General features: G+C 42.5%; 1 protein-coding gene across 4 annotated transcripts; it reads right to left on the reverse strand.

Moving 5' to 3' along the window:
- Positions 1 to 7733: 7733 nt before the first annotated feature.
- mbpa (myelin basic protein a) lies at positions 7734 to 20163 on the reverse strand. 4 transcript variants are annotated; one of them, XM_024441866.2, is made up of 7 exons: positions 19904 to 20162; positions 12060 to 12152; positions 11263 to 11292; positions 11000 to 11020; positions 9819 to 9902; positions 9686 to 9701; positions 7734 to 9015 (listed from the first exon to the last, which is right to left on the reverse strand). In XM_024441866.2, the coding sequence occupies exons 1-6, from the start codon at positions 20021 to 20023 to the stop codon at positions 9696 to 9698; spliced, it is 354 nt and encodes a 117-aa protein (XP_024297634.1). In that variant the 5' UTR covers positions 20024 to 20162; the 3' UTR covers positions 7734 to 9015; positions 9686 to 9695. The 4 variants fall into 4 exon arrangements, with proteins under 4 accessions (XP_024297634.1, XP_024297632.1, XP_042151667.1 ...); XM_024441864.2 differs by lacking the exon at positions 9686 to 9701 and having other exon boundaries at positions 19904 to 20163; XM_042295733.1 differs by lacking the exon at positions 11000 to 11020 and having other exon boundaries at positions 19904 to 20160.
- Between the last annotated feature and the right edge of the window lie 1692 nt (positions 20164 to 21855).

Genomic DNA, 21855 nt, shown 5'->3' on the forward strand with positions numbered 1-21855 from the left:
AGCCTACCTGACCGCTTGGAGGTGTCCGCATGGTCCTAATGTTGCCTATTTTTGTATCACATTCCAATGATAAAACTGGGGGGGACAAAAATGCAATTTCCCCAATGAAAGTCCCTGATATTTTGTATATTTAAATGAGCTAAATGATCTTATCATGAGCCTTCTGTGAATGTAATTGAGACAATAAAATCTTGTTTGCACAGATATGGTTTGAACAATAAGTTATCAGGTTCATTCATGTCAAATTGGGTAACTTACGGAATGCCGCAAGTATGGTCCTTTGCTTCCCAGGAATTTTTAAGAAATGACATTGAAAGTCTATGCGGTGGTGGAAAAAGTACCCAATTGTCATACTTGAGTAAAATTATAGATATCTTAATAGAAAGTTTCTCAAGTAAAAGTGAAATTCACCCAGTAAAATAGTACTTGAGTATAAGTAAAAAAGTATTTGGTTTTAAATATACCTAAGTATCAAAATTAACTGTAATTTCTAAAATATACTATCAAAAGTAGAAGTAAAAATATAAGTCATTTAAATTTCCTTATATTAAGCAATGCAGACAGCACCATTTTATTGTTTTTAAAATGTACAGATAGCCAGGGGCACACTCCAACGCATTATTGTTTAGTGAGTCCGCCAGATCAGAGGCAGTAGAGATTACCAGGGATGTTCTCTTGATAAGTGTGTGAATTGGACCATTTTCCTGTCCTGCTAAGCATACAAAATGTAACGAGTACTTTGGGTTGTCAGGGGAAATGTATGGAGTAAAAAGTACAATATTTTCTTTAGGAATGTAGTAAAGTAAAAGTTGTCAAAAATATAAATAGTGGCACAGTGGTCTAAGGCACTGCATCGCAGTGCTAGCTGTGCCGCTAGAGATCCTGGTTCGAGTCCAGGCTCTGTCGCAGCTGACCCGTCCGGGTTAGGGGAGGGTTTGGCTCTTGACCTTCACCTCTCCATACGGGAGTTGCAGTGATGAGACAAGACTGTAACTACCAATTGGATACCTACCATGAAATTGGGGTGAAAAATAGGGGGGAAAAAAGAAGAGTCATATAAATAGCAAAGTACAAATACCCCAAAAATATTTTTATTTAAGTACTTTAGACCATTGAGTATATGCCGGCTAAATGCAGTTCTACAATAATTATGAGTAGTAGTAGAAATCAGGGAACACAGCGAGTGTCTCTTGCTAAACGCAGCAAGGGTGATGTCTTGTGATCCTCATAGTTTGCTGCTAAAATTGTTTTCATGATCAAACACACAGGCTTCATCCCAAATGTCACCCTATTCATTATATAGTGCAGGTTGTGCACCATCTGGTCAAAAGTAGTACACTATTATAGGGGAAAAGGTGCCATTTGGGATGCATGCATAGTATATACAGAGTTGATCAAAGCCTGTACAAGGACACTATGCCAAGAAAGCCTTGAGCTTAAATACTAGACATTGAGCCAGTAAGAGATGGAGATTATGGACTGATAGGGTTTTGACGTGTTCAGGTGCACAGTTTATACCAGGGGGTATAGAGATTTCCACTCCAAAGGGACATGCAATATTGGGAAAAAGAAGACCCCTACACGATCCTACAATGACTTTCTGAGTTAGTATTAGCTGATGCATATACAGCACCTTCAGAAAGCATTCACACCCCTTGACTTTTTCCACATGTTGTTGTGTTACAGCCTGAATTCAAAATGGATTCAATTGGGATGTTGTCACTGGCCTACACACAGTACCATATAATGTCAAAGTGGAATTATGTTTTTAGAATATTTTACAAATTAAGAACAAATGGAAAGCTGAAATGTCTTGAGTCAATAAATATTCAACCCCTTTGTTATGGCAAGCCTAAATAAGTTCAGGAGTAAAAATGTGCTTAACAAGTTACATAATAAGTTGCATGCACACTCTGTGTGCAATAATAGTGTTGAACATGATTTTTGAATGACTACTCCACAGATACAATTATCTGTAAGGTCCCTCAGTTGGCCAGTGAATTTCAACCACAAAGACCAGGGAGCTTTTCCAATGCCTCGAAAATAAGGGCACCTATTGGTAGATGGGTAAAAAAAAACTCACACTGTGCAATAAATCAAATCAAATTTTATTGGTCACATTTACATTTTTAGCAGATGTTATTGCAGGTGTAGCGAAATGCTTGTGTTCCTAGCTCCAACAGTGCAGTAATATCTAACAATTCACAACAACACACACACAAATCTAAAAGTAAAAGAATGGAATTTAGAAATATATAAATATTAGAAGGAGCAATGTCAGAGTGGCATTGACTAATCTACAGCAGAATAGAATACAGTATATACATACAAGATGAGTAAAGCAGAATGTAAACATTATTAAAGTGCCTAGTGTTCCATTATTAAAGTACCTAGTGTTCCATTTTTAAAGTGACCAGTGATTCCATGTCTATGTATATAGGGCAGCAGCCTCTAAGGGGCTGGATTGATTAACCGGGTGGAAGTTGGCAATTGATGGCTATTTAACAGTCTGATGGCCTTGAGATAGAAGCTGTTTTTCAGTCTCTCGGTCCCAGCTTTGATGCACCTGTACTGACCTCGCCTTCTGCATGATGGCGGAGTGAACAGGCCGTTGCTTGGGTGGTTGATGGCTTTGATGATCTTTTTGGTCTTCCTGTGTCATCGGGTGCTGTATGTGTTCTGGAGGGCAGGCAGTGTACCCCCGGTGATGCGTTGGGCAGACTGCACCACCCTCTGGAGAGCCCTGCGGATGCGGGCGGTGCACTTGCCATACCAGGCGGTGATACAGCCCGACAGGATGCTCTCAATTGTGCATCTGTAAAAGTTTGTGAGGGTCTTAGGGACCAAGCCAAATTTCTTCAGCCTCCTGAGGTTCTTCTACTTCACCACACTGTCTGTGTGGGTGGAGCATTTCATATTGTCAGTGATGTGTACGCCAAGGAACTTGAAGCTTTCCACCTTCTCCACTGTGGTCCCGTCAATGTGGATGGGGGTGCTCCCTCTGCTGTTTCCTGAAGTCCATGATCAGGTCCTTTGTTTTGTTGACGTTGAGTGAGAGGTTATTTTCCTGGCACCACTACACCAGTGCACTCACCCCCTCCCTGTAAGCTGTCTCGTCATTGTTGGTAATCAGGCCTACGACTGTTGTGTTGTCTGCAAACTTGATTATTGAATTGGAGGCGTGCGTGGCCACGCAGTCATGGGTGAACAGGGAATACAGGAGGGGAATGAACACGCACCCTTGTGGGAACCCTGTCTTGAGGATCAGCGAAGAGGAGGTGTTGTTTCCTACCTTTACCACCTGGGGACGGCCAGTCAGGAAGTCCAGGACCCAGTTGCACAGGGTGGGTTTCAGACCCAGGGCCCCGAGCTTAATGATGAGCTTGGAGGGTACTATGGTGTTGAATGCTGAGCTATAGTCAATGAACAGCATTCTTACTTATATATTCCTCTTATCCAGATGGGATAGGGCAGTGTGCAGTTGATGGCGATTGCATCATCTGTGGATCTATTGGGGCGGTAAGCAAATTGAAGTGGGTCTAAGATGTCAAGTAAGGTGATGTGATCCTTAACTAGCCTCTTAAAGCACTGATGACAGAAGTGAGTGCCTCGTGGCGATAGTAATTTAGTTCATATACCTTGCTTTCTTCAGTACAAGAGCAATGGTGGACATCTTGAAGAAAGTGGGGACTGCAGACTGGGATAGGGAGTGATTGAATATGTCCGTATACACTCCAGCCAGCCGGTCTGCTCATGCTCTGAGGACGCGGCTAGGGATGCCGTCTGGGCAGGCAGACTTGCGAGGGTTAACACGTTTAAATGTCTTACTCATGTCGGCCACGGAGAAGGAGAGCACACAGTCCTTGGGAAGGGTCACGTCGGTGGCACTGTGTTATCCTCAAAGCTGGCGAAGAAGGTGTTTAGCCTGTCCATGAGCAAGACGTTGGTCTCTGCGACGTGGCTGGTTTTCCCTTTGTAATCCGTGATTGTTTGTAGAAATAACTACACTGTTTGTATTCAACCATATTACCAGTCACCTTGCCATGGTTAAATGCGATGATTTGCGCTTTCAGTTTTGCTCGAATGCTGCCATCTATCCACGGTTTCTGGTTTGGTTAGGTTTTAATAGTCACAGTGGGAACAACATCCCCTATACACTTCCTGATTAACTCAGTTACCGTGTCCGTGTGTATATCAATGTTATTCTCAGAGGCTACCGGAACATATCCCAGTCTGCGTGATCAAAACAATCTTAAAGCATGGATTCAGATTTGTCAGACCAGAGTTGACCTTAGCACGTGTACTTTCTGTTTGAGTTTCTGCCTGTAGGAATGGAGGAGCAAAATGGAGTCGTGATAGGAATTGCCAAAGGGAGGGTGGGGGATGGCCTTGTAGGCATTTCAAAAGGGGGAGTAGTAGTGGTCGGGTGTTTTATCAGAGCGAGTACTACAGTCAATGTGTTGATAGAACTTTGGTAGCGTTTTCCTCAAATTTGCTTTGTTAAAATCCCCAGCTACAATAAATGAAGCCTCAGGATATGTAGTTTCCAGTTTGCACAAAGTCCAGGTTAGTACCTTGAGGGCCATCGTGGTATCGGCATGAGGGGGAAAATGCACAGTTGTGACTATAACTATAAGAGAATTATCTTGGGAGGTAATACAGTCGGCATTTGATTGTGAGATATTCCAGGTCAGATGAACAGAAGGACTTGAGTTTCTGTATGTAATTACAATCACACCATGAGTAGTTAATCATGAAAGATACACCACCGCCCTTCTTCTTCCCGGAGAGTTCTTTATTCCTGTCTATGTACTGCAAACCCAGCTGGCTGTATGGACAGGGACAGTATATCCCGAGAGAGACATGATTACGTGAAACAGAGTAGGCTACAGTCCCTGATGTCTCTCTGTAAGGAGATCCTCGCCCTGAGCTCGTCTACTTTATTCAGAGACTGTACTTTATTTAGCGAGTAATGTACTCGGAAGCGGTGGATGGTGTGCCTTCTGAGTCAGACTTCAAGTCCACACCGAATACCTTTTCTTCGCCGGCGGCATCTTGGAGCAGCATCTGGAATAAGTTCAATTGCCCTGGGGAGTTCGAACAAAGTTACTGCCGCTATGATATCCAAAAGTTCATTAAGGCTGTATGTAATAAAACAAAAAACGTTCTGGGCTAATAATGTAAGAAATAACACACAAAAAATATAATACTGCAAAGTTACTTAGGAGCTAGAAGCAGAGCTGTCTGTCGGCGCCCAAGTATTCAGACCACTTGACTTTTTTCACATTCTGTTACGTCAATAGTTTTTTTCCCCTCATCAATGTACATACAATACCCCATAATCACAAGGCGAAAACAGGTTTTTAGAAATGTTTTCAAATTTATACAAAATAAAAACAGAAATACTTGTAACTCAGACCCTTTGCTATGAGACTCGAAATTGAGCTCAGGTGCATCCTGTTGCCATTGATCATCCTTGAGATGTTTCTACAATTTGATTGGAGTCCACCTGGTAAATTCAATTGATTGGACATGATTTGGAAAGGCACACGCCTGTCTACATAAGGTCCCACCATTGACAGTGCAGAGCAAAAACCAAGCCATGAGGTCGAAGGAATTGTGCATAGAGCTCCGAGACAGGTTTGTGTGAAGGCACTAATCTGGAGAAGTGTACCAAAAAATGTCTGCAGCATTGACGGTCCACAAGAACACATTGGCCTCCATCATTCTTAAATGGAAGAAGTTTGGAACCACCAAGACTCTTCCTAGAGCTGGCAGCCTGGCCAAACTGAGCAATCAGAGGAGAAGAGCCTTGGTCAGGGAGGTGACCAAGAACCCGATGGTCCCTCTGACAGAGCTCCAGAGTTCCTCTGTGGAGATGGAGGAACCTTCCAGAAGGACATCCATCTCTGCAGCACTCCACCAATCAGGCCTTGTATAGTAGCGTATCCAGACTGAAACCACTCGTCAGTAAAAGGCACATGACAGCTCGCTTGGAGTTTTCCAAAAGGCACCTAAAGACTCTCAGACCATGAGAAACAAGATTTTCTGGTCTGCTGAAACCAAGTTTGGCCTGAATGTCAAGCGTCACGTCTGGAGGAAACCTGGCACCATCTTTACGGTGAAGCATGCTAGTGGCAGCATCATGCTGTGGCAATGTTTTTCAGCGGTATGAACTGCGAGACTAGTCAGGATCGAGGGAAAGATGAACGAAGCAAAATACAGAGAGATCCTTGATGAAAACCTGCTCCAGAGAGCTCAGGACCTCAGACAGGGGCGAAGGTTCACCTTCCAACAAGACAACGACCCTAAGCACACAGCCAAGACAACACAGGAGTGGCTTCGAGACAAGTCTCTGAATGTTCTTGAGTAGCCCAGCCAGAGCCCGGACTTGAACCCAGTCGAACATCTCTGGAGAGACCTGAAAATAGATGTACAGCAACACTCCCCATGCAACCTGACAGAGCTTGTTAGGATCTGCAGAGAATAATGCGTGAAACTCCCCAAATAAATGTGTGTCAAGCTTGTAGCGTCATATCCAATAAGACTCAAGGCTGGAATCACTGCCAAAGGTGCTTCAACAAAGTACTGAGTAAAGGGTCTGAATGCTTATTTCAATGTGATATTTTCGTTTTTGCTTTGTCATTATCGGGTATCGTGTGTAGGTTATTAAGGGGGAAAAAATATTTTATCCATTTTAGGATAAGGCTGTAACGTAACAAATGTGGAAAAAGCCAAGGGGTCTGACACCCTTATCTCTGTACCCCCCATATACAATGATCTGTAAGGTTCTTCAGTCGAGCAGTGAATTTCAAACACAGATTCAACCAGAAATACCAGTAAGGTTTTCAAATGCCTTGTAAAAAAGGGAACTTATTGGTATATGTGTATAAAAAGAACCCAACATTGAAAATCCCTAGGGACATGGTGAAGTTGTTATATAGTTACACTTTGGGTGGTGTATCAACACACCCAGTCGCTACAAAGACACAGGCATCCTATCTAACTCAGTCGCTGGAGAGGAAGGAAACTGTTCAGGGATTTCACCATGAGGCCAATGGTGACTTTAAAACAGTTACAGAGTTTAATGGCTGTGATAAGAGAAAACTGAGGATGGATCAACAACATTGTAGTTACTCCACAATATTAACCTAAATGACAGAGTGAAAAGAAGGAAGCCTGTACAGAATAAAAATATTCCAAAACATGGATCCTGTTTGAAATAAGGCACTAAAGTAAAGCTGAACATTTTTTGCCAAAGATATTAACTTTATGTCCTGAATTCAAAGCGTTTGGGGCAAGTCCAACACAACACATCACTAAGTACCACTTCATATTTTCAAGCATGGTGGTGGCTGCATCATGCTATGGGTATACCTCTCATCGGCAAGGAATAGGGAGTTTTTTTGTTGATTAAAATAAACAAATTAGAGCTAATCACAGGCAAAATCCTCGAGGGATACCTGGTTGTCTTCTTTCCAACAGACACTACGATACAAATGTATCTTTAAGAAGGACAATAACCTAAAACACAATGCCAAATCAACATTGGAGTTGCTTACCAAGACAACATTGAATGTTCCTTAGTGGCCCAGTTACAGTTTTGACTTAAATCGGATTTGTTTACATCCCTGTTAGTGAGCATTTCACCTTTGCCAAGATAATCCATCTTCCTGACAGGTGGATTTTGGACTTCAATTTCAGTTATTTGAATGTATGATTCTGAGAACTTGTTGGCAATTTAAAAATCTTTATTTCAAAGAGCATTTTACAAGAAACACATTATTCTGGTCTTCAATCCATTTCTCCACCTTTAGCACCAAGTCTATGTTATTGAGCACCCTCAGAAAAATGTATGATTTTATAAAGTTTTAATCATATTTTTTATTGAACACTCACAGTGAACAGACAGATATGTGCACACAAGGGATGTGACAAATTAATCAAACACATAATACAATTGTTTGAGAGAGAATTTGCAAAACTACATGCTCTCGCCCACGTTTTTACATTGGAGATTTATTAGACCTCTTAACAACTTTCCATTTCACCATCTCTTTTACTCAAAAAGCTAACTTCAAATTAACCAAAGCATTGAAACTACAAATTTAAAGATTAGTCAGAAAATATGTTAAATGCTCTTAAACAGTTTTGAAATATATATTTGCAAAGTTTAACAGTGCAGTTTGGAAGGGCGTTTGTTTTAATTAGTTGTTTTAATAGGCTTGGACACCATAACACTATACAACATTGATGATTTAAGTGCCTAAATAAAACACGACTTTTGTAATATGGCTAAACGAATCAAATGCAATTTTTATACTACATAATGTTAGTTTATAAATTTTGCAGGTTTTCCCATTACATTTTCAAATACGCAAGTACTGCATTCATAACATACTTTCACAAGACAATTTTGACAATTGCATGCATAACAAGACCCACAAACACTTTCTTAGACTAGATTTCAAATAACTGGCGACATACAAAACGAAACACAGTTGTGTGTTTGAGCTCCTAAAAGAAACAAGGGGGAATATAAAGCCTATTTCTATGCGTAGAATAGATCATCCACGTACATTATGCAGACAAATAGAAAAACACAACAACCCATTAATAGTAGACTCTAGCGTCATCAGAACAGGTTGCTAGATGAGGCGAATAGCCCATTGAGCCAGATGTTAGAGTAGAATCATTTTGTTGCATTTCCAAAACTCTAAAGGAGAACTTTCCCTTAAAACTCAGATTATGAGGCTATTGACAAACTCAACAGCTCCCACCCTCAATGACTGCACACTTTCATCCCAGCATGCTAAATATTAGGTGCCAAGATTGTGTCACTATCTACAAACAAAGGAGACATGCTGGTGTTAGTGTGTTAACGTTGTCAAGGGTTGTTGTGAGTCTGTCAAATGGAGAACTTTCTCCTCTTCATCCTTTTCCATGGTTTTCTCATCTAAGGAGAGCTCAGAAGATGGTGCTCCAGCGTTTGGGGGGAAGGCGGGACTTGGTCTCCTGTAAACAGAGGGAAGCAATATATTAGACTGATATCTGAAATATTAAATTATTATACGACCAAAAGAGGAAATATAGAGCTTTAAAATTGCTTGTCATGGTTGTACGAGTGTATATTCGATGGAAAGAAGGATTTGTATTTTCTATGAGAAGATTAGGGTTAAATTTGTTATTTGTATTTACATGATTGTCAAAAGTCACATTTACAGGGATTCAAAGTTAGTATATACTCTCAGGAAAGAGGGTTGAGGTAGGTATAAAGACATCAATAAAGACATCAATGAGTTGTGCAATAGAGATTAAACTGAAAAAGTGTTGATAACAAAAGACACCATCCACTTTACCATTAATTTCTCTAAAAACCTGTGCATTTACATGAAAATGACATAGCCAGGTACAGTGTAATTACAGTCTACTTATATACCTGTTTGCTTACAGTAATACCTGTTTATATCAATGTGTACCTACAGGAGCATACTGTATATCATAAAGTGTAGCCCAACCAGTCAAGTTAAAAGTATATAATTGTGTCCATTTAATTAATGCACATGTTAGTTTAGTATGATGTCAAATAAATCACAATGTAATTAGTTGTTTTTTTTGTGATTTATGTCTAAATGAATGAAGATTCAGGATGGATATGGCTAGGTTACATCTCTAATGTACTCACTCTGATAATATCACCACTGTTGTTTTGGGAGGTAAACACAAATAAGAAACAATGTTTATCAGGTGCACTCTTTAGACAGTGTAACTGTGTAGCGACAAGATAAACCTGGGACACAAACATCAGGATGTCTCACCAGGTTGAAGATTTTGGACAGTGTCCCTTGGTCTCTGCGGCATCTGTAAGATGACTTTGTGGCATCAGCATGTGGTGGCGAGGCCTAGAACAAGATGCTTTATAAACACATGGAACGTGGCTGGACCTGGGTATAAAATCAGTGCTCAGCTCTCATTGGATGAAGTAGGGAGAGGACACCAAAATCGTGTTGTACTAGTAGTTATATTGAGTTTGAATATATTTTGGTAAACACAATAGGTATAAATGTTACATTACTACAATGCTCTTTTGCATTAAACCCAGAAATGTAATGTTTCTATCATAATCAGTTTACTTCATTCAGTGGTCTGTTACTGTAAAAGAATGGTATGAATGAGACAGGAAGAGAAATAAATGAGGAATGACCAACATTACAGCAACCTTTAGGGGGAAAGAAGATGGAAGACAAAGGCATGCATTACTTCAGAGCACACATAACACAGAGAACTGGTGAGGAGCACATTTCAATTCTTACACCCTGGACAGCTCACTCTGTGGACACAGAGGAGTTGAATGAAGAAACACACTAATGCAGGAAGATTAGTGAGTCACCATGAACAGAGAATGGGGCAGCGATGAAAGAGTCTCACAGACTGGTATAAGGAAAGGAAAGGTGGAAAGGAAGGCGGAAACTGACGTATATAGGGGTCCCTGAGAGTGTCTTTACCGGTTGCGGTTCAGAAATAGTTGAGCAGTGTCAAAGTCATCCAGAAGCAGTGACTCTAAATTAAAATGTCAGAAAAACAAAAATCATGAGATGTAATGTCACCACAGTATAAGCTGTATTTGAGCTTTTCATCAGCCACTACGTTCCATGAATAATTCCAATGTGAGGAAAACTGTGTTCGACGTTGATTCATGCATCTGACATTTTCCATTAGAGTAAGAAGAGTAAGGTAAACAATGTTATTTAGGCTTTCTAAGAAATATATATACATTCTTTTGGATGTTAACTGTCTTGAAGAATCACACAAGGGAAGGAAGATGCGGAGTTGAGAGAGTAAAAGTTAAATAAGAGGGAAGAACACAATCAAAACACTCACAGAAGGACATTAGAGAAAGTCTTCAGACAGAGGGAAACAGTTAAGATGTCATTATCAAACACAGGGCTGTGAGGTCAACACTGTTTTGGGGGTTTAGGGTTGAGTTTGAATGACCTACCAAGCCCAAGACCTCCCTCCACTAGACATGAAAGAAAATGAGATAAATCAGGAAGATTCATGAAGGCCTACTGGAGCAGCGCCTGTTACTATAATGACAAAAAATGTAAACCTACTATACTAGCTAGCCAATTTGCACAGGCCCATGAAGTCATGCGCTGTAAAAAGCAAGGAACAGTTTAAAACTAATTACCTGACAGAGGCCTAAAGAAACAGTAACCACAGTAAAGTAAAATGTTTTTTAAAGGAGGTAATGGAACTCACCCTGGACTTGGGACGGGGAGAGGCTGTCACCTGAGGATACAGAACCCAACAAATGATAAGGTCCTATTCCATGAGTTCAAAGATGGAAACATAAGGACATTGGCTAATGGGGAAAACCCTTTGCAACAGCAGATTTAAAAAACAGTACTTTGGAAAGTTTGAAGCAGTGGTGCAGGCCTAGAGAAACTGCTAGATAACTACTCTACCCAATATCTTGTGGATATGTCTCCACTTGAGGACCAGAGCTCGGCAAAACATCTGGCCTGTCCAGATTATGAATAATGAAACCAAAGGTTGCTGGAGAACTTCAATAGGTGAAAAATAACTTTGTCCAAGTTTACATGTATCTTGATGAGAGAACATACTGCTACATTATTCTATGAGCAGTATGTTCTCTCATCAATATAAATAGGAACATGAATGGGTGAAGATGAATACTGTATGCACAACAAACCGCTTATTTACAGCTACAAGTAAATCTTGTTCCAATTGTATGGCAAGTTTGATCATGCCCTTCTTATACTGTATCAAACAATCACCATTGACCAAAGCGGATGTAACATCAGGTAATACATTTTCTCCAAGGTCTCTACAATGCTTCAGGTTAGATAAATACCATTGAGAATTAAACTAGTTTATAATTCTTCGACCACAAAACATCTTGTGTAAGAGTAAGTTCAATATATTTATTTTACAAACTTTTCAACTTTACAATTACAATTTGTTTAAATAAAACAAATATAATACAAGTTATAATATATAACATTGCACAGAGGTAGTCAATCTAAGATACTCACGCTCAAACTCCTGAAGAAATGCATTACTGCATTCTCATTAGCCCGACGTCGAGGGGCTGGCTTTGGGGAGGTGGCGTGACCCCGGAAGGACCCCTAAAGGTATAAACAGTAGTCAAAAACTCACAGAAGTCTCTTTGCTAACGTTGGACAATCAGGCTCAATTAAATGGCTATGAGTACATGAACCTCTACGGGATCGGTGTCCCTATACCTGGACGGTTGTGCTAACGTGCGCTAATGTGATTAGTATGAGGATGTAAGTAACAATAACTTTTCCCAGGACATAGACATGTCTTATATGGGCAGAAAGCTGATTAACTTCTTGTTAATCTAACGACACTGTCCAATTTACAGTAGCTAATACAGTGAAAAAATACTATGCTATTGTTTGAGGAGAGTGCACAACAACAAAAAACTTTTATCACGGCAACTGGTTTGATACATTCATCTCTGAAGGTAAATAATGTACTTACTGTCACACCCTGATCGGTTTCACCTGTCTTTGTGCTTGTCTCCACCCCTCTCCAGGTGTCGCAAATCTTCCCCATTATCCCCTGTGCATTTCAACCTGCGTTCTCTGTTTGTCTATTGCCGGTTTGTATTGTCTTTTCAGGTCTTATCAGCTTGTTTTCCCATCTTCCTGCTTTCTCACGTTTCTGTTTCCTAGTTCCCCCGGTTCTGACCATTTCTGCCTGCCCTGACCCCGAGCCTGCCTGCCGTGCTGTCCCTGCCTGACTTTGACCTGGATTACAGACCTCTGCCTTCCTTTGACCTGTCTTTTACCTGCCCCCTGTTTGGGTCAATAAACATCTTTGATTCTAGCTGTCTGCATCTGGGTCATATCCTGAGTTCTGATAGTAGGAACTGGCCATGACTGACCCTGCAGACTCAGACCAGCTCCACAATGCTGTCTCCCAGCAAGAAGCCATTGGAAGACACAAGGAGTTACTGCAATGCCTTCTGGAGGGATTCCATACCCTGGCGGAATGCCATGACCAGGCGTTCAATACATTACTGGAGCAATTCCGCATATTCCCTACAACGCAGCAAGCCACACCAGTTAGTCCCCAGACTCTCAGTAATCCCACCACCAGTGACATTTATTCCCAGCCTACACCAGTGTACCGAGAACCCTGCTTACCTCCTCCCAAGTGTTACGCTGGAGATTCTGGAACCTACCAGGCCTTTCTCTCCCAGTGCTCCCTCGTCTTCGAGCTGCAGCCTTCTTCGTTCCCCTCGGACCGCTCGAGGATAGCGTACATCATAACGCTGATATCCAGGAGGGCACTCGCCTGGGCTACGGCTGTGTCTGCCGTCTGCCTCAGTCTGGAGGAGTTTGTGGTGGAAGTACGGAAGTTCGAGTCTCCGTTGTCCGGGAGAGAGGCTGCTCGTAAATTGCTCTAGCTATGTCAAGATGCCCTCAGTGTGGCAGGCTATGTAGTGGATTTTCGCATGTTGGTGGCTGAGAATGCCTGGAACCCGGAAGCATTGTTCGACATGTTCCTTCATGGATTATCGGTGATCAAAGATGAGCTCGCAGCCCGGGAGTTGCCCATGGACCTCGACTCCCTCATAGCCTCCACCATCTGAATCGATGGACGGCTACAAGAATGTAGGAGGGAGAGGGAATCTTTCCCCTGTCGCCTCGACTCTGAGGAACCCTGGAAACCCCCGAAGGCATTTCTGAGAGACTCTGACATCACCCGAGTGCTCACAGGAATCGTAGAGAGTGGTCGACTCGCTTCCTCCAGAGAACCAAGCTACTGGGAAGGGCTCGATTGTCTCAGGATGAACGTTAATGCAGACTGAACACCAGGAGCTGTCTGTATTGCGAGACTACAGGACATTATATTTCCACCTGTCCATTTAAAAGACCAGGTTCATCAGTAGGCACAAATACACTGGTGAGCCGTACAGACATTTTCCAATCATTACTCGCACCCTCTCCATGCCACCCTGTTATGGGGTGACCAGGACATATCACTCCGGGTGCTCCATGACTCTGGGGCCCATGAAAGCTTTATTGGTGCTACCTTGGTGTCAGAGCTTGGTATCACCACTCAGCCCCTCTCCATTCCAATGGATGTCAGAGACCTGCAATATGATTCCTATCGACCTACGAGTTTCAAAGTGTATGCAGTTCCTGCTCATCAAATCTCCCCATGTACCTGTGGTTTTGGGATATTCATGGCTCCAGAAGCACAATCCCCTGATCGACTGGGCTACTGGTGCTATTGTGGGTTGGAACCCGTTCTGCCATGCTCATTGTCTCAAGTCAGCCCAGCCTGCTCCGGGATGTCTCCCTGCAGGCTTGAGAGAAGCCTCGGACCTCCCCGCCATGCCCGCGGAGTATCAGGACATCTGGGTGGTCTTCAACAAGGCCAGTGCTACTTCTCCCCCTCCGCATCGACCCTTATGTCTGCGCCATTGAAGTTCTCCCGGGCACCACACCCCCTCGGCGGCGGCTTTACTCCCTGTCAGGTCTGGAGACCAAGGCTATTGAGGAGTACATTGAGAATTCACTCGTTGCAGGGAGGTTTCGCCCATTGCCCCCCCACACCAGCGCAGGGTTCTTCTTTGAGGAGAAGAAGAACCAAACCCTGCGCCTGTGTATCGACTACACAGAAACTCTTCAGGGAGTGACCATTTTCTCCAAGTTGGACCTTCGGGAACGCTTACCATCTGGCTCGGATATGGGAAGAAGATGAGTGGAAGACTGCCTTTTACACAGCTAGCGGGCACTGTGAGTAATTAGTTATGCCATTAGGGCTGACCAACGCTCTCGCTGTGTTCCAGGTGTTTCAGGATGTGCTGAACTGGTTTGTGTTTGTGTACCTCGACGACATCCTGGTCTTTTCCTGGTCAGCTCAAGAACACGTCCTCCCCCACCAACAAGTCCTTCAGCGTCTCCTGGGGAACCAGGTTTTCATTAAAGCGGAGAAGTGTGAGTTCCATCGCTCCACTATCTCCTTCCTTGGATACGTCATATAGGACATATACAGATGGATCCAGACAAGGTGGTGGATTGGCCTAAACCAACATCCAGAGTGCAGCTGCAACATTTCCTGGGGTTTGCTAACTTCTACTGCGGCTTCATCCGTTTTTACAGCATCCTGGCTTCCCCCTTCTCAGCACTCACCTCTCCCAAGGTTCCCTTCACATGGTCGCGAGCAGGTGACCAGGCATTCTCGGGCCTCAAACTTCAATTCACTACAGCCACCATCCAGACCCGTTCTGCCAGTTTGTGGTGGAGGTCGATGCCTCGGATGTCGGAGTGGGGGCCGTCCTGTCCCAGGGTTCTGCCCAGGACCAAAAGCTGCACCCCTGTGCTTTCCTCTCCCATCGTCTTACCCCTGCTGAAAGGAACTATGATGTGGGAGAACTCCTCGCCATCAAGATGACACTGGAGGAGTGGAGGCACTGGTTGGAAGGGGCAGAACACCCATTCTTGGTGTGGACTAACCATAAGAACCAGGAATATCTCTGCACCGCCAAGCGCCTCAACTCTAGGCAGGCTCGTTGCTCCCTGTTATTCGCCTGGTTCAATTTCACTATTTTCTACCGCCCAGGGTCCAAGAACGTGAAGCCAGTCGCCCTCTCATGGTTGTATTGCCCCGCTGCTACTCCATCTGACCCCGAAATCTGGGGAATAGACAGCCTGGCCTGTAAGGCGCAGCGTTCCCAGCTGGAATCCGGGGTACCGTGGAATTGGCAGAGTGTCCCGGAGTCTGCCTGTTCCCCGGTCCTGGAATGGGAGCATTCCTCCAGACTGACCTGTCATCCAGGCTCCCATCGGATGCTTTTGGTGGCCTTCCATGGTTTCTGCATTTGTCGCTGCCTGCATGGTGTGTGCACAAAATAAGACTCCTCTGCAATCTCCAGCTGGCCTTCTACAACCACTACCTGTTCCTCCCAGCCCCTGGTCTCATATTTCCATGTACTTTGTTACTGGGCTTCCCCCGTCAGACGGCAACACTACTATCCTGACGGTGGTGGATAGGTTTTCTAAAGCCGCCAATTTTATTCCCCTTCTAAAGTTACCCTCAGCCAAGGAGACGTCTCCGCTCATGGTGCAGCACGTCTTCCGGATCCATGGACTTTCGGTCGACATGGTCTCTGATTGGGGTACCCAGTTCTTGTCCCAGTTCTGGAAGGCGTTCTGCAATCTCATTGGGTCATCGGCTAGCCTGTCGTCTGGTTTCCATCCCCAATCTAATGGCCAGTCGGAGCGAGCTAATCAGGACCTGGAGACGGCCCTTCGTTGCCTTGTCTCTGCCAACCACACCACCTGGAGCCAGCAACTCGTGTGGGTGGGATATGCCCACAACACCCTTCCCTGCTCGGCCACTGGTCTCTTGCCCTTTGAGTGTTCCTTGGGATATCAGCCCCCGCACTTCCCTGAGCAAGAGGAAGAAGTCAGCATACCATACCCCTCCAGGTGGAGTCCCGTAAACTTTCCCCCAGTTTCATTGGCCCGTTCCCCATCTCTAAAATACTTAGCCCCTCTACTGTTCGCCTTCTGTTGCCCCACACCCTCTGTATCCATCCTACGTTTCATGTGTCCAAGATAAAAACCTGTGTCTCACTGTCCTTTGTCTTCTGTTTCCAGAACAGACTGCCTGCTGTTCTGTACCTTATTGACTCTGCCCTGTATTATAGACCTCTGCCTGCCCTTGACCTGTCTTTTCCCTGCCTCCTGTTTGGGTCAATAAACATCTGTGATTCTAGCTGTCTGCATCTGGGTCTTATCCTGAGTTCTGATACTTACATTCAGTAATCTTGCTCTGATTTGTCATCCTGAGGGTCCCAGAGATAAAATGTAGCATAGTTTTGTTTGATAAAATCTATTGTTATAGTCAAATGTAGGAACTGGGTTCTACAGTTTGAACCCCTGCTGTCTCTTGCTCCACACCCACCCCACCCGGCCATCTAGATGTGTGAAAGTTAGTGTATGAGCTAATGATCCATCATGTATGACATTCCTGGTAGTGTGTAAACTTACATTTTGTATTACCATATCATTTTTGCATGTTCTCTATAGTTATGTACTTGTAAATGTATTAATTGACCAATTCGGCACATTTGGGCAGACTTGATACAAAATACTGTCCAGTATTGCAATTCTTCACCGGATCAATCTGAAACTTTGCACACACACTGCTGCTCTAAATTGTGCCTAAACTGCAATATTATATGATGGCCTTTCTCTTGCATTCAATGATGATGAAAAAAATGAATAATAGAAAATGCATGTTTTTTTGTTTGTATTATCTTTTACCGGATCTAATGTGTTATATTCTCCTACATTCATTTCATATTTCCCTAAACTTCAAAGTGTTTCTTTCAAATGGTGTCAAGAATATTTTACCTTTATTTAACTAGGCAAGTCATTTAAGAACAAATTCTTATTTTCAATGACAGCCTAGGAACAGGTGGGTTAATTGCCTGTTCAGGGGCAGAACGACAGATTTGTACCTTGTCAGCTTGGGGATTTGAACATGAAACCTTTTGGCTACTAGTCCAAAGCTCTAACCACTAGGCTACCCTGCCGCCCCAATATGCATATCCTTGCTTCAGGTCCTGAGCTACAGGCAGTCAGATTTGGGTATGACATTTTAGGTGAAAATGGGTCCATAAACTACTTTGTACAAGTATGTACTGTATGTATTTTAATAAATTTTTCAACTTGAGGTGACTTTCTGAACAGACACTCTGCTCTGTATTTCTTTGCAATGTTATGCACCCTAGTTCACAGAGTTAGTTTTTTTTACATGGGAATTTTATTTTAAATTTTATTAAATGCACACAGATGAGTTTAAAAAAAGGTTGTATAACCAAATGCTCCCTTACATGAAAGTGATTGGGAGTTGTTTTTACAAGCCGTCTGCCTGGAGGATTGCACTTCAATGGAAGATGTTCAAAATGTGTATAAATAACCTATTCTAGAAAGTAAAGTATAACTGTGCAGAAATCAATTCTGATATCCAAGAGCTTTACTACAGCAAGAAAATTCAGCCTGAATTCAAGCCTTTTCAAGGCCCCTCCCTCCAGATATAGGTTTTAATTGGATAATTATTTTGTTGCTAAGAATTTTCCTGCACTGCAGGAAATGTGGATGAGCTTCGTGATTTACACAAATTTACTGAAAATCCGCACTAAGACACGATTATATTAACAGTATTGCACTTTGTAGCCTACTTTTGTCCAGCCCATAACCACAGATCAAGCAACATTATGGGCTAAACGTTCAAATCCTGTTGCAGCAGGATTATTTTGCTATGATAAATACTGGTCAAAATAAGATCCTAGGTCTGGAACCCAACCTACAGCATTATGTTAATTTCCATGATCATAGCTGACAGTGATTAATACAAGCACTGAGTGGAGAAGACTGGATATTATTTTAGAATGTCTGCAATGGGAAAATGATGCAATGTTTCAGGTTCAAATGCATATATATTGACAAAATATATTTTTTAAATTCATAACATCAGAGATAGGCAGTTGTTAACCTGCCATCACTCAGCAATGTGCCCCCCTTCCCTAGTTTTGGTTGCAATAAACTCTAGAGAAAATACGCTGAAGACGAAGTTCAGAATCATTTGGGGGTGTTTGATCGACTTGCTTAGCTTTAGGAAAAAACATGAGACCTTCTAAGAGGAACAACTGGTGCATGATGCAGACAGATTACATTGGATATTCTGTTTGCTATCAAGTCTGTACAGCTAAATAAATGGTGGTCAAAGTTTTATGAATTCAAGCTATGCAGTAGTTGTATATTAGACACCTGATTTCAAACTGTGATCATACGAAACACACCTGTCTACTTATCACAGCAAACACCCAGTCAAACACACAGCTATCCAGGTTGGGGTCAGTAAAATAAATTCAGTGGTCAATTAAGATTCAAGCCTAAAAAGAAGTTTAGAACTAAAATGGAAATTAGATGAACCCTTTGGAATGTATTCGACTTGATTCTGACTATTGCAATAATTTGAGGAACTATATTTTAACAATATTTTAAGAGGTAAGGTATTGATTTTTCAATGTTGGTCATAAACATTAAAGACATGCCTCGGAACTTTGACAACTAGTAAATATGTAGTTCATACATGCATAATCTATGAGCAGAATGACGTTTTTAGCACAATTAGCCACAAAATTCCTAGTTTGAAAGCGACTGTTTACTGGAAGCTGTGCGGCACCATTTCCCCTCCATTTTCCCACTTGTGGGCCAGCCGCATGCAATTCAAGTTCCAGCCAATGAGCTTTAGCCCCTCGCCATTTGAGTGACAGCTAGCAGGATGCATACACAGCAGAGCAAGAGAGACATCGATGACATGGTGCACATGTCTGCCGTAGTACGCAATTTTCATGGACCACTTTTGGCTCATGAGCGCTACTTTAAGAACTACAGGCCAAAAAGTATACAAATGTACTGGAAAATCTCTAAGAGATTGTCAGCAAATAAATGGTGTATTCCTGTTAATCAACGAGAATCCCTGTTATCTTTAGCGGTTCTATAGCTATTCATTTTCCCCAAAACAAATCCTCAACATGGAGAAACAATGCCAAACAATCTGTACAGCAAGTAGTCCATTTAATATTTTGGGTAGACCTAGAATAAAAATTAAATGACAAATTATCTAAGATTATTACATCAGATATTCTACAAGTATTTTAGCTCTGCACAATAAATAAATCACATTTTTTCAAAGAATCTCTCTCGACCGCACACAAAAACTGGACAGATCTATCCTTACCATCGTCATATTAGAACTCTATAGACTGGAAGAGTATTGGTGAGGCCATTGATCATAACAGTTGGTAACCCCAGATGCTCACCTTGCCCCTTTTATTTTTGTCACCTCCAAAGAACGTGCTAATCTGATCCATCAGGCCAGGGGCCTTCTTCCTCCTGCTCAGTCCAAATGAGCTTTGCCCTGAGGTACTCGCTGTGGCCATGCTGGATAGTGGTTAGGTAGGGTTGGACGACCGCTCTGTATCTTGGATTAAGACCTTTCAAACCAACTCTGTAAACACTCTGCTGTTGCTCCTTGGATACTTTTCTATCTGTCTGACGTTGAATGGGCAGTCTTTGAAGGCGCCGTCCCTGTGCCCAAATGTATCATGGGAGATGAGGCAGGTCAGGTGGGGGTAGGCGGGCACAGTGGCGTACATGGTGCTGGCCTGACTCCAGGCGTTCTTTGGCCTCACAGTGCCTGTGGAGTCAGTCACTACCGCCCTCTGCGCGGGCCAGCCATTGTACCCCCACCCCCCACCCCACCCCACCCTCCCCCGGCCTGAACTAGGGCCCTGATGCAAAACAGTCTCCAGCACTGTGAAGCCATTGTTTAAATGGACAGCATATATCTTTTTGATTGATTATATTCAAATAAGATTTTTCCATACAGTTGACTAGAAAAGGAAACACGTAAATGCTAACTAATGTTGAAACCTACGGAAATAATTTCTCCATGAAATAAGTTGTTAATCACAACTACACAAAAGTTTTGGTCAGTTACGGAAACAGACATAGAAACCATTACCTACTTATTTATCTCATAATTCATCCGAAATTCAATGCATTTATTAAGAAATAGTTATTATAGCTGATATTTACTCATGCTGTTTTGCCAATGCAATATACACGTTTACCAATTTTTTTTTATCAAACTCGATTGTGTTGTTTTAATCCATAGAAGCCGCAGCAGCTGTGAAACAAAGCGGATTCTGTTCGAAAACACCCTAACATTAGCATATTCATATTTTGGAACAGATGCCTTTTGTTTTTTAGGTGTTTTTTTTTTTACAAAGAAAGCTATGTCAAGAAGGTAAATTTAAGAGCAAAAGAACCAACTCTTCTAAACTCTAGTTTTCCCGTGATAATTTGGGGTGAATTCCAAATATTTAATACCATTTTAAAGTTAAACAGTTCACAATGCAAAATATTGACCTAGTAGGATTAACCTGCAATAGCCTTAAAGACATTCCAAATACTACTTTCACAGATCTCACTCTGTTTTCCGATAAACTTAGAGACCTCTGCTCTGCACACCAAATGAGAGCACAGATAATAACTTCCACAAAGTCAGATTAGACTGCTGTGAAACATCAGGAGAACAGATAAGCGGCTAAAATAAAATCGTAGTGTTTAAAAGGAGCGTAAAATAGAATGTTTCTTTAGAAAATGTGAACTACACATTGTATGCCATGCAACAAAAAAAAAGCAATTATCCTTTAGGCCTATAAATTTAGTGTGTCAAACTAAATCTGCACAATGCTAATTTTTCACTGCATGCTGGTCATTAGTCAAAACTCCATGAGAACAGACTGTGGCTTGCCCAACAGTTACAGTTAATTCTATAAAGGACCAAACTCACTGACATGGAACAAACCACATAGGAACCATGAAGGAATGTGAGGAAGAGTTTGAGAATTTGAGTTATGCCATTCCATTGAGTTATGTTGTCCATGGGTAGACACATTGCTTCGTGTACTGCACATGTGCCTCCTTACTATATATAGTATGTGGCCTAGATGGTGCCTAAATAGTAGCACGGTTTTAATGGCTTTTGGCCACTCTATAAATGGAGTACACTTGGAGGGAGACATGTTTGTCCATTATGTCATGTCTACAGTAGTCCACCTGTTTTGTCAGGGAGGGTCTCTGAACAGCGCCCACTGGCCTGATAGAGAGAAGGAATGCACAGAGTGGGTCGACTGCACTGCATGTGCCCTCGTGTCTAAAAGACTCTTGGCTTTGTCCCACCAGTTTGGAGGGTCGAGAGAGACCG

The sequence above is a fragment of the Oncorhynchus tshawytscha genome, linkage group LG13, assembly GCF_018296145.1.
Source record: "Oncorhynchus tshawytscha isolate Ot180627B linkage group LG13, Otsh_v2.0, whole genome shotgun sequence".
Lineage (NCBI taxonomy): Eukaryota > Metazoa > Chordata > Actinopteri > Salmoniformes > Salmonidae > Oncorhynchus > Oncorhynchus tshawytscha.